The following is a 12,401-nucleotide window of genomic DNA, read 5'->3' on the forward strand; positions in this document are numbered from 1 at the left end:
TACCTGGTATTGTCTTGATCATTCTGATCCCATTTTCTGAACAAAACTTTTTGAACTCCTGGTTGTCATACTCCCCGCCATTATCAGATTTCAGACTCTTAATCTTCAAACCTGTCTGATTTTCAACTTCTGTTTTCCACCCTTTAAATACAGAAAACACATCAGATTTATTTTTGAGAAAATAAACCCATACCTTTCTTGTTGAGTCATCTATGAAGGTGACATAATAGCGTGAACCTCCAAGAGATTTCACTGGGGCTGGACCCCACACATCTGTATGCACCAATTCGAGCTTTTCTGATTTTGATTTTCTGCCTGCTTTTGAGAAGCTAACCTTTCTCTGTTTCCCCAAAATGCAATGCTCACAAACACCAAGATCAACATGCTTCAGATTTGACACCTTACCCTTTGATGCCATTATCTTCATTCCTTTTTCACTCATGTGTCCAAGTCTTTGATGCCATATAGATGAGCTATTGACAGCTTCAGTTACTGCTATCATGTCCTCCTCTGCAACCATATAAAGGGAGCCTCGTTTCTTTCCTCGAGCTACAACCAGATTGCCTTTCGTCACCTTCCAAGCTCCACCCCCAAAAGTGGTGTGATAACCCTCATCATCCAACTGGCCTATAGAGATCAAATTTCTCTTTATTCCAGGGACATGTCTGACATTATGCAATGTCCAGAGAATTCCATTAGAGGATCTGATATCAATATCACCTCTTCCCACAATATCAAGTGGTTTTCCATCTGCAAGATAAACCTTTCCAAACTTTCCACATATATAGTTAGATAATAATTCTTTTGAAGGAATAGTATGAAAAGATGCACCTGAATCAATAACCCATGAATCAACAGGACTATCCAAGCTGCAAATTAATGCGTCTGCTACTTCCTCAGTTGCTGCATTAGCAGATTCATCATCATCTTGCCTCTTTTGGTAATTCTTCTTCTTCCTTGGGGCTTTGCATTGATTGGTGAAGTGACCTTTCTTGTCACAATTCCAGCAAGTGATGTCATTCCTGACTCTTGTCTGACTTCTGCCTCTTGATTTTGATCTGCCTCGGCCTTGGCTTTGATTGTGACTCTTCTGGCTACCTCTTCCTCTACTTTCAGTATTCAATGCTGAACCGGAAGTGTTTGAAGACTCTCCTGAATCTTTCCTGCGAATATCTTCGCTTAAGATCAGGTCTCTGATGTCATCAAACTTCAGCTTGTTATCCCTTGCGGAGTTACTAACCGCAGTGACAGTTGCAGCCCAACTATCCGGTAAGGATTGTAACAGACTCAAGGCCATCAATTCGTCGTCAAAGGTAATCTTCACTGACGATAGCTGCGAAATAATTGTATTAAAGCTATTAATGTGTTCAGTTACAGAGTTACCTTCTCCCATTCTGAGATTGAATAGACGTCGTATCAGATGTACTTTATTAGCGGCAGATGGCTTCTCGTACATATTTGATAATGCCTTCATCAGATCTGCAGTAGTCTTCTCATTCACAATGTTGAAGGCAACATTTTTGGATAACGTCAATCTGATCACACCAAGGGCCTGTCGATCTAACAGATCCCAGTCTTCCTGCTTCATGTCGTTTGGCTTCTTCCCTGTCAAGGGTTGATACAACTTCTTTTGGTACAGATAGTCCTCCATCTGCATCTTCCAAAACCCGAAGTCTCTGCCATCGAACCTCTCGATCTTCACCTTCCCTTCTTCTAGCGCCATTGCTCCCACTTCTTCCTCTAAACTGAGGATCTATCCCACGAACCTAAAGCTCTTGATACCAGTTGTTGGGAGCAATAATAGAAGGTTTTGGGTTAAGATTTGGTGTCCAAGATCTCTTGGTGTCTTGCTCCTCGGCCCATGGGCTCCCCTGTCTCCCCCAACAAGTGGTATCAGAGCCGATGGTTCGTGGGACCATGACGGCTCCTTGTGTCGAAAGTCTTCCTAGCAGTATGGTTAGGCGGCGGGTTCCGTTGGCAGTGAACGGCGGTGCAAGGTGGATAGCTTCCGCAGACGGGAGGACCATGGGTGATGTGGTTGAAGGACTCACACTTGAGGGGGAGATTGTTGGAGAGTTTATAAGAGATGTGACCCATAAACCTAATGCCTTAAGGTTTTGGGTTAAGATGTGGTGTCCAAGATCTCCTTGGTGTTTCCCCTCGACCTTGCCCCGTGGGTCCTCGCCGTGACTCTCCCCAACATTTAGGAACATAAAAATGACCCTTCAAGTATATACTTATTTTGCTTAGCTTATGATATATTTAATTATTGTTATTATTGGCATATATATGTTTTTCTCAAGAACACAGTTGTTCATGCTGCCAGCCTGCCACGACAGAGAACTTGGATGTTCTGTATCAAAAGGTTGGTGCTTGTTATGTGGACAACAATCTGAAAGGTACTTAGTTTTAGAATTTGATGGCATATATAAGAGTTAAGAGTTCGTGGTTGTGCTTAATGGATAGAAAGTATCATAATCTGAAAGTTGTGAATGAAATTTTTTCCTTGGTTAGAGTTTATTTGTGGAAATAGAGGGATTTGAATTTGTTTGTGGTCATGCACCATCCTGAAATAAACTGACAAATTTAGCTCCAAGTAAACAATTATATATGACGTGCTATTAGCTAGCTAAAAGATATAAATACTCTTTAATTTCACACTTCTTCAACTCTTGTGTTCCTTCTTCCATGTAATTCAAGATTTGCTGGTTTATTTCCATAGATTTGGTTTTTAACCATGTTATATACCCTTTTTGCATGTTTAGAAGTTTAGAATCAATTATGAGGAGAAACTTTTGTTTTGGTATTTATAATTGATTCTGAGGGAAAAAAAGTTGGTCCAAGCAGGCTAATTGTTTATTGTTTTTGGAAGTTATACAAGATTTGTTCCTTGAATTATCTAAGAATATAAAGTGTTTTTGTTGATTGTGAAACAGGTTTCAATAAGCAATCTGATGTGGACTGTGGTGGCTCCACTACCAATGATGCACACCATCTATATGAGAGAAGTTTTGAGTGAATTTGAGTGATTTGATATATGAACATGGAAGGGCCTTATGAGGCATCATCATACAATGGAGAATCTGCACATAGAATCCTTCAGATGATTAAACCCTCTCCTTACAAACCCTGCACCAAACTATCATCAAGTTGGTTTGATATGAGAGTTTTTTTTGTGAGAGTTAGTGGCTTTCAGGTGGATGAAACCACCCCTGAGTTTCTGCATCTCAATCACACTCCTCTCAGCCCTGACACCCTTTTAGAGGTGAATGGTGTGAGGAGTAGCATGTACACTGATGAAGGAGAGTCTTCAGTTCTCAGAAGGAACCGTGTTGATCGGAAATCGGAAGAAGCTACCTTTGTGAACACAGATAGCATACGTTTAACCGGGAGCGTGAAGTTTGAGGTTTATGATGATAAAGATCACTGTGTTCTTCTCTCTGGGGTTCTTGAGATGTCAAATGGAAATGGGTTTGTTGAGGAATCAAGAAGTAATGCTAAGAAATGGAGCATGAATTGTCACACAGAAATGACAAGTAACAGTGGTTTCTTCAGAGGAAAACATGTTGCTGTTCCTGAAATTGAGGTTTATGTTGCTGGCTGCTTCTCAGGAACACCTATAATCTTAACCAAGACTCTGCAGCTCAATTGCAGGAAGAAACATAACAGAAAATGCACATTGGACGTCATTCCAGAATATGAATCAGCTGAATGCCACAAAGATGTACCTCATAATGGACTCCATTTGCAGGTAAAATTTCAGAACAGCTTTTGATTTACATAAGCATAAATTGGACCATATTTTTACATGATGTTCTGATGCTCGTATCTTTTAGATTTGGCCCTTGTTTGGAAGAGCTTATTTTATAGCATAAACATAGCATAAATGTTTATGCAAGTGTTTGGAAGAACTTTTATGGCCTAGCTGTTTTGAGCTTATTTTCATAAGCAGCTCATATTAGCTTATAAGTGAGAGCTTATGCTTATCCATAACCTATTTTCATCTCATTCCAATAGGTTTCTCAGATTAACATATATATGAATAAGCGTTTATACGATAGGTGCTTATCGCCGTAAGTGTTTAATTAAGATGTTTATGCATTAGGATATCATTGGATGCATATTTTTTAAACTAAGCAATTATCCTGGAAAATACTAGTTTTGTATGAAATTATGACCGCATAAACTCTATTCTAGAACTAAAATGTGGCATATTCCCTGGTTAATACAGAATCTGGATAATACTGAAATTTCATATATATGATGTTCTATGACTAAACTTCCTTTGCTGGATAATATAAATAGTATGTTTGGATTGGTGGTGGACAGACGATCTAAAAGTGACTTCAGAAATTATACTTTGTAGCTTCTCCCCATAAGTGATTACTGAGCTTCCTATTGAAGAACCAAAGATGATAGAAGTCTACTATTATCTGTGTTTTGGTCCCTTTTTCTTCAGACATTGGTCCCAAGTCCCAACTACTGAATAAAATCTTATCCTGGAAGTGTCATTGTAGTATGGGCAGGCACACAAGTCACAACACATTAATTTTTTTTTATTCATGGGGAAGTACTAACTTTTTACCTTATTATTTTCTGTTTGGTATTCTCCAATGCCCTTGGTAAACAACCTCTGCCCTACCCCACTAAAGGACAATTGGTAGTGGGTCTGCACTCTTTGTAGGTAGTGTCTGTGCATCTGTATGTGTGCTTGAAGCTAAAAGGGCTTGATTTTTGTATGATATAACCCCATAATCCAGATATGTGCTTGTTTGGTAACCCTTCTATAATTGATTCTGAAATCAAAATCTTTTTGCGAGAAGCTTCTTTGAGTAGTTTTTCGGTTTCGGAATTGTTTCTGATGAAAAAGAAGCTGATTCAAACATACTAATAGTACATTTGGAAAAAAACAAATGAAATGTGAGGTCATGGTTACATTTCATTCTCAAAAACTCTTGAGGAGACAAGAAGGATTAAGATAATCTAATAACCATATTTTCAATAATAATCACCTAATTTGGTCACATGTCACCTTTACATTGTGGATGTAGTAATATGATTTGCATATACCCAAGTTCACCCTTTATTTATCTTCATCTTTGTGGAATTTAATCTTTCTCTTAAGTGAAACCTGTATAACAGTTTAAGCATGATTCATGATCTGTAGTTTCACTGTGTAGGATTTCTAAGCTTACTTCCAGATAAATTGGCTACAAGAAAAATGTCATTTTTTAAAATAGCTTGGCAATTTGAATTTCTGTTTCATATTTCCATCATCTTTTCTAACTTCAAAAGGTAATATCCAACTAGAAGGTGTGAGTTGCTAAAATGAATCCGCAAAGTCTAGTCAAATTACACCAAAACATTCAATCTACCCTTTTTTTATGATACAATCGCATTAACACTGAAATCTGCATTAAGAGCTTGACTTTTTCATTTATGGTTTCATCTTCTTTACAGTAGTTAGTTAGAAGAATCTATGCTTTGCTCTATACATGGATTATCTTTGCATGAATAGTCATAGTTCCAATTAAGCAGATCCTACGATCATCTAAAACAGTTATTTGTGCCATGTGAATTGTTGAGTTATTATTGCATAGCCGGATCTAAGCCCGGATAGAAGAGAAAGGTTGTGTTAGGTCTTCGGCAGACAACGTAAAATTGGCCAATATCTTCAATATGGATCAGTAATCCACATAGCTGACCTCACCTAGGGGATAAGGCTTTTGTTGTTGTTGTATTTGTTTTCAATTTCATAGCTACTGACAAAAAATAATAACAATGGAATTTCTAAGTACTTAGGGGAATTTTATGAGGGAGTTTCTGTGACATGACTTTTTTTCTGTTTTGCTTCACAGGTAGCTGCTGAATGCAGAAGCTTCAAACCAGAACATGAAGGGGACTTCAGCAGCATGTATTGGCAAAGAACAGATTCTATAGATTTGGAAGAGGGTGAACTATCATGGTTTAATGCTGGTGTAAGAGTTGGTGTTGGAATAGGGCTTGGAATCTGTGTAGGAGTTGGTATAGGAGTTAGTCTATTAGCACGCTCATACCAAGCAACAACTCGTAGTTTTAAGAGGAGGTTCATATAATAAAACCCTTTTTTGTTGGAATTCATATGTTCTATAGTTTGAATTTGAAGGGAACTAGCTATCAGTTGTAACCTTTTTTATTCTAATAACTTTCTGCATATTTTCTTTCAAAGAAATGTTCTTGTTACACAGGTACTGAAAAAATGTTCAACTATTGTCGTTGGGATTAGGTGAGCCTGTAGGTTGTAAATAAAACACTTGTATGAAATATGTTTTCAGGTAAATGGAAGTGTTTTCTGACAATCTGATGCAAGAGATAGTACCATAATGGCGTGGTAGTTTTTATAGTTAATTGAGTACTTATTCAGTGTGTTCGGATACTAGTTAAATACAACATGAAAAGACTTTCAAGTTTCAAGTCAATACATGATAAATTGTTCATTTTTTTTTATTTAAAAGTGCGTGTAAAATTCTATTTGCATTAGTGCAAACACATTTGGAAACACACTTAATCATCAACATTGCCATGTTTTCTCAAGTCCCTGCAGGCTGCAGCTTGAGCTAAGTCTGCTTCCTAAGGAACAATTGTAGCTTATCCGCATGGAATAGAGATACAATAAACAAAGGATAAATGTATTATTAATCCTTCTTAGCAGTAATAACTAAACTACTGATGTGCCCTGAGTTAATGGCTTAGTGATGATTAGTGTTTATATCTCCACCAAGTTAACAAGAGGTTGAGTGCCTCATGTTGCTGAACTTCCATTGCAAACTGGCTCAGGAGCAACCTCTGCGGAAAAATGCCCTTTAGAAATGTGGTTTGAGTGCATGTCCTCAGATTCCCAAAATGCTGCACATTTTAAATCATCCTGAGTCATTAATTTGGAGAACTCCTCATGGTTATAGTTCATTAAGCTTTTTCCACCTAGTTCTTTGGGAAGATTTTCCTCATCAAAGTAAGACCTCATGAGCTCCACGCTATCTTTATTCTCAGAATAGACAAACTTCACCTTCTGAAATGTCTTAGTATCCATGAAGTACTTGACTATCTGCATAAATAGAAGTATAACCCTTAAGTATTAAAATGGAATCAGAATTTTGTCTCCATTTAGGGCTGAAATTTACGCCGCACCTGGAAGAGTTTATCTTATAACATAAACCCTTATACAAGTGTTTGAACAAGCATGCGAAAATAGCTTATGATTTAGCTATAAGCTGTTTTGATAAATCACTGAGATTAACTTATGAATAAACACTTATACCTACCTATGAGCTATTTTAAGCTTATTTCAGTGAGTTTATCAAACTAGGGTGCGTTTGGGTAAACAACTTCATATAGCGCTTATAGCATTAAACGATTATCACTAACATTTATACATAAGCTAGTTTAAGAAGCTTATTGAAATAAGCTCAAAATAGCTTATATATAGTTGATAAGTTGTTTCCACAAGCTTATATAAAACACTTGCATTAGCACTCATGCTACAAGTTAAGTTGAAATAAGCTCTTTCAAATGGTAAAAGTTTATGACGCGCTTAGTTAAGTTGTTTACCTGAACGCACCATTGATAATATCAATATTAGTGGCTATATGAGGCATGAAAAGATGCAATATTATTTTTTACGCTTTCATAATGCTAATACTGAGAACAAACTCATCAAACCTTCCAAAAAGCTTCAAAAACTCGAGGAGGGTTGTAAAGAAATGCTATGCCAAGCCTCTCGGGATAGTGATTCTGTAGAATGTTGATGGTTTCTCTTGTTGTTTTGATGGGCACACTGTTCGTCAATGACCATCCATTGAAGTCTATCAACCATGCCATTTGCTCTTGACCGAGTGGAAGGTTAAGCATGGCATTTTCCATAAGATACACAAGATGCCTTATCTGATTCTCCATTGAAAAAGTGTTCTGCAACACATCAAGTAATAAATTTCTATACCCATTAAGCTCTAGGAAATCATACTTAAAGCAAATGCTGGGGAGACATAGGGAGCAATAGAAAATGGGCCAGCGAAACAAGATACCAAGCGAATGGGATACCACGATCTCCACCCGAAGCTTTAAGGTTCTCTTGGTGTCTTGTTTCATTGTTGCTGTGGCTTTCTTTGTCTCCCCAACACCAAACATCCCTAAACCATGATATACCTGCATTCCAGGTCTCAAAATAAGAACAACTCTTCCTTGTCTGTCATGAAAGCTTGCTCTGTACACTTTCCCTGTTTCCCCTTCCATTGCAACCTCATGCTGAAAAATGACACCACCTTACAGCATTTGAAACCATATTTCTGCTACAGAATTCAGCTCCTCTAAAGTGAATGAGTAACTGTAAAGTAAATTACCACCACTGTTGATTGAGAAATCAGTGATTGAGATTTAAAGAACATTATAGTTTATTATACATGTGCAAATCTATGATCATAATCTCATTCCTTAGATTTTTCAATCAACATTGGTGATGACTTGCTTTTTACCCCTTTAATGTGACTTTGGCTGTGTTTGGATATTCATTGACATCTATGGAAATGGACGTTAGCACACGCATTAAAATAAAAAGTGAACGAAACTCTTCTTATGGATTGAAATGAAAATATCTGTTCACGTTTCGCTCAACTAGTATCCAAACACGCATATTTCTCACTTTAGAAGTCAAATCCTATGCATCAAAATCATTAAGAATGAGACCAAACTCGTGGCTCACCCAACGAATTTCCTCAGGCTTATAGGTTGATCTCCACCTCAGTGTGTCCTCCAACATCTTCTTGGACTTGTCTACATTCCAGTCGCGAGATTCCAGATATTTCCTCAAACAAGCATCAGTGCAGTACTTCAAGCTATTTCCTGATAAGGGCCCAATTGCACCCTTGAGCTCTCTAATCTGGTAGTAGAAATTTAATATTCAGAATCAGATCCATGAAGCTTACTTAACAGGTGATAATATAACATCATTGTCATTAACCAACTATCTCAAAAAGTTAAACTGTTGGATAATTGACACATTAATATGTTTGTTATATTTCTAACAATCCCTAAATGAAACAGTAAACCATCAATTTCCCCTCTAAGCTAACACGCTCTAAACTTTGTTCTTATACAACTTTTCAATAAAAGTATGCAAATTTTCCACTAAGGTGTCCCAAATTATCTTCCCTTCTTCATATGAAGTGAAGGACAAAAGATAGTTTGGGGAATAATTTTTTGAGAGAATTTTATATAAGAATTAGATGTGTTTGGATACCAGTTGAATGTAATATGAATGGACTTGCATCGCAATCCATGAGAAAAGTTTCATTCACTTGTAATTTAAAGTGCGTGCTAACATCCTTACAGTGTTGAGAATTGGTTATTTACTCCCACAGTCCCACACAAAAACAACTTACCTTGGATTCAGCATTAAGCTCGTCCTTTTCTTGGTCCTGTTGAGAATTGCTCCAAAGATGAAACATGGCAACTGAAGATTCCTGAACTTGGAAACTAGTGTTTTTGTTTTTGACAACCAATTCCTATCTTACTGAAAACCACAAACAAAAATAAACAATCATTAACTAAAGCAAAAGCCATAAAAAACCCAGAACAAGGATACATATACTGTCTGTAGAAGTTCATAAATTACAAATTCTTACACAATTGATTCAAAAGTCAAAATCAATTCCGAATGATAAGTTTCGAGGAGTAGTTTCCGAATGTCAGAATAGAGAAACTGATTTAAACATGCTATAAAGTCTATTAATCACCAGTCACCACTAGTCTGTTATAGTTTCTCTAATATATAAATATATATCTCCAAAACTCCAGGATGCTTTAATAGGCATTTTCAAATCCTTTGTCATCCATGTTTACTAGTTACTTTCTCACAATCTCTACTTGGAGATGTAATTAATAAACATAATTCTTCTCTTCTAAGTCTTTAGGAGGAGTTTTCTCTTCTCATTATAACAGATCCATAAAAGGCAAAGAGAATGAATACAATTTCATATCATACTTTGCCATGCTAGCAAAAATAAGTAGAAATCACCGAAATTCTAACAAAAAAAAAAGGAAGAGGTAACATCTATAAATTAACCACACAGCGAAATGAACAGAAAGAGAGAACCTTTAGTTTAGCAAGAGCTTCACCTTCATGCCATTCTATGCTTGTGTGTGGGTTTATGAGTCATCAAGTCATCAACTACTTCACAAGAAGACACTGATTCCCAACCACCCAAAGATGTTGTGGAATATTGACTCAAGACTGAGGAGAGAAGAGAAAGAGCAAGTGTTAGACCATCCACAATGGATGGTTGAATTGATTGTTTAATGTTGTTGAATTTTGTTAAAGGGGTTTAGTGGTTGTTGAAGTTGGTTGAAAGGGAAAAGAGAGAAGAAAATTGTTGAAGATTTTCAACAAAATTAAAGAGTATGCAGTGTGCCACGTGGCGCGAGGCCAGTGGCCACCGCAGAACACGCGAGGGGTTTAGTGGTTGTTGAAGTTGGTTGAAAGGGAAAAGAGAGAAGAAAATTGTTGAAGATTTTCAACAAAATTAAAGAGCCTGCGGTGTGCCACGTGGCGCGAGGCCAGTGGCCACCGCAGGCGCGTGCAGAACACGTGAGGGGTTTAGTGGTTGTTGAAGTTGGTTGAAAGGGAAAAGAGAGAAGAAAATTGTTGAAGATTTTCAACAAAATTAAAGAGCCTGCGGTGTGCCACGTGACGCGCCTTGTCTGCAGGAAAGAGAATTTTTTTTTTGCTCCTGCCACGTGGCTCGTTCTGATTTGTGGCTCCAGATTTCGTTTTTCCTTATCTTTTGAACTCAATTATTTCATCAAAAAAATTATTTTCTGAAAAAAAAAATTATACCAAAATTCATGATTTTTTTTTCTCTATAAATAGAGACTTGGTTCGTTTGATTTGGACACAGAAAAAAAAACCAAGTTTTTTCACTCTCTTATTATCTCTCTCACCATCTTATTTATCTATCTATTAGCATTTGTATTGAAATGGATCCCAACAATCACCATTTCAACACCCATAATTCTTCAAACAACCCATTTTACAACCAAAATCACAACAACTATGAAGATCCAAATCAAATTTCTTACCAACGTCCTCAAAATCCCACCAATTATCAAGTCTCACATCAACTCTTCAACCAACGTCCTCAAAATCCAAACTATTATCAAGTCCCACATCAAATCTCCAACCAACGTCCTCGAAATCCAAACTATTATCCAGATCCAAATCAATATTCGTACCAACCTCCTCAAAACATACAAAATTTTAACCAGACATCAATTGTTCCAAACTCTCATCCATCTTATGGATCTGTGAGATATTCATCTCAAACACCCCAGTCTAGTGGTTATATGCCAGTGGTTCCTGCAAATTTTCCGAGTGTTGATGTACCGGAATTTCCGAAATTTTCAACACAAGTCAATCTTGGTAGCGGGTCAGCTGATAATGAAGTCAATGAAATCACTCCTAAGAGCAAAAAAGCCCATTCACCCGCATGGAACACTGCACAAAATCTAGTGCTAATTAGTGGGTGGATTAATTGTGGAACAAACAGTGTTGTCGGAAGAAACCAGAAAGGAGAAACATTTTGGAGAGATATTGTTGAGTATTGTAATGAGCATTGCTCATTCGATCCTCCGCGCGATTGGGTTGCCTGCCGAAACCGTTGGAATTATATGAACACAAGACTGGGTAAATGGATTGGCGCTTATGATAGCGCTAAGCGTGAGCACCGAAGCGGTTGGTCGGAGGATGATGTTATCGCAAGAGCGCAGGAATTATTCGCAAGTGGGAAGATTGGTCAATTTACTTTGATGGAAGAATGGCGCGTTCTCCGTGATCAACCACGTTTTTGTAGTCAGGTAGGAGGAAATAGTGGCTCGAGAAGTAGTGGATCTAAGAGATCACACGACAGTGATGCAAGTGGCTCAAACTCTATAGGATCAATTCCTCGTCCAATGGGTAGGGAGGCAGCTAAAAAAAAGAGTAAAAAGAAAATTAGAGAAGATGCCGACGAGGAGGTGGACAAAGAGTGGGATTCTTATATCCAATTCAAGGAGAAAGAGCTTGAACGATTGGACAAGATAGCATCGGTGTAAGCAGAGACTAACGAATTGATTAAAAATAAGACTAATGCGATGAAAGAGAAGACTAATGCTAAGAAAATTAGTATGTATCTAAAGCTAACTTCGGAAGAGCATCTCAATGACCGTAAGAAAGAGTTGTTAGAGCAGTTGTCCAAAGAGCTATTTGAAAATTAATTTCAAGCGAGTCTTTGTCTGTATTCGGTCAAACTTGTCAGTGATGTGAAGTCTGTAGTGTTTGCTTTAATGTTTGCTTTAATGTTTGCTTTAATAATTTTCAAGTGGTGACAGCTATG

General features: G+C 37.4%; 2 protein-coding genes across 8 annotated transcripts; one reads left to right on the forward strand and one right to left on the reverse strand.

Annotated features, from left to right (window-relative positions):
- Nucleotides 1-2,280: 2,280 nt before the first annotated feature.
- Nucleotides 2,281-6,338, forward strand: LOC130717319 (uncharacterized protein At1g01500). Of its 4 annotated transcripts, none has more exons than XM_057567508.1 (3): nt 2,281-2,399; nt 2,937-3,751; nt 5,859-6,338. In XM_057567508.1, exons 2-3 carry the CDS (start codon nt 3,038-3,040, stop codon nt 6,093-6,095), a joined length of 951 nt encoding a protein of 316 aa, XP_057423491.1. In that variant the 5' UTR covers nt 2,281-2,399; nt 2,937-3,037; the 3' UTR covers nt 6,096-6,338. The 4 variants fall into 4 exon arrangements, with proteins under 4 accessions (XP_057423491.1, XP_057423495.1, XP_057423494.1 ...); XM_057567512.1 differs by having other exon boundaries at nt 2,305-2,365; XM_057567511.1 differs by lacking the exon at nt 2,281-2,399 and adding an exon at nt 2,467-2,596.
- Nucleotides 6,339-6,462: 124 nt separating this feature from the next.
- LOC130717320 (uncharacterized) lies at nt 6,463-10,315 on the reverse strand. 4 transcript variants are annotated; one of them, XM_057567513.1, is made up of 6 exons: nt 10,127-10,314; nt 9,414-9,544; nt 8,735-8,911; nt 8,182-8,280; nt 7,699-7,944; nt 6,463-7,084 (listed from the first exon to the last, which is right to left on the reverse strand). In XM_057567513.1, the coding sequence occupies exons 2-6, from the start codon at nt 9,477-9,479 to the stop codon at nt 6,782-6,784; spliced, it is 891 nt and encodes a 296-aa protein (XP_057423496.1). In that variant the 5' UTR covers nt 9,480-9,544; nt 10,127-10,314; the 3' UTR covers nt 6,463-6,781. The 4 variants fall into 4 exon arrangements, with proteins under 4 accessions (XP_057423496.1, XP_057423497.1, XP_057423498.1 ...); XM_057567514.1 differs by having other exon boundaries at nt 10,150-10,313; XM_057567515.1 differs by lacking the exon at nt 10,127-10,314 and adding an exon at nt 9,657-10,079.
- Between the last annotated feature and the right edge of the window lie 2,086 nt (nt 10,316-12,401).

Source organism: Lotus japonicus, chromosome 5, assembly GCF_012489685.1.
Source record: "Lotus japonicus ecotype B-129 chromosome 5, LjGifu_v1.2".
Taxonomy (NCBI): Eukaryota; Viridiplantae; Streptophyta; class Magnoliopsida; order Fabales; family Fabaceae; genus Lotus; species Lotus japonicus.

Bases quoted from the DNA above. Each gene is read 5' to 3' on its own strand.
- LOC130717319 (XM_057567508.1), top strand. From the start codon at position 3,038: ATGAACATGGAAGGGCCTTATGAGGCATCATCATACAATGGAGAATCT. The intron at 3,752-5,858 runs GTAAAATTTCAG...TTTGCTTCACAG, and splicing joins ATAATGGACTCCATTTGCAG to GTAGCTGCTGAATGCAGAAG.
- LOC130717320 (XM_057567513.1), bottom strand. From the start codon at position 9,479: ATGTTTCATCTTTGGAGCAATTCTCAACAGGACCAAGAAAAGGACGAG. The intron at 8,912-9,413 runs GTAAGTTGTTTT...TTCTACTACCAG, and splicing joins AGCTTAATGCTGAATCCAAG to ATTAGAGAGCTCAAGGGTGC. The intron at 8,281-8,734 runs GTGAGCCACGAG...GTCATTTTTCAG, and splicing joins AGCCTGAGGAAATTCGTTGG to CATGAGGTTGCAATGGAAGG.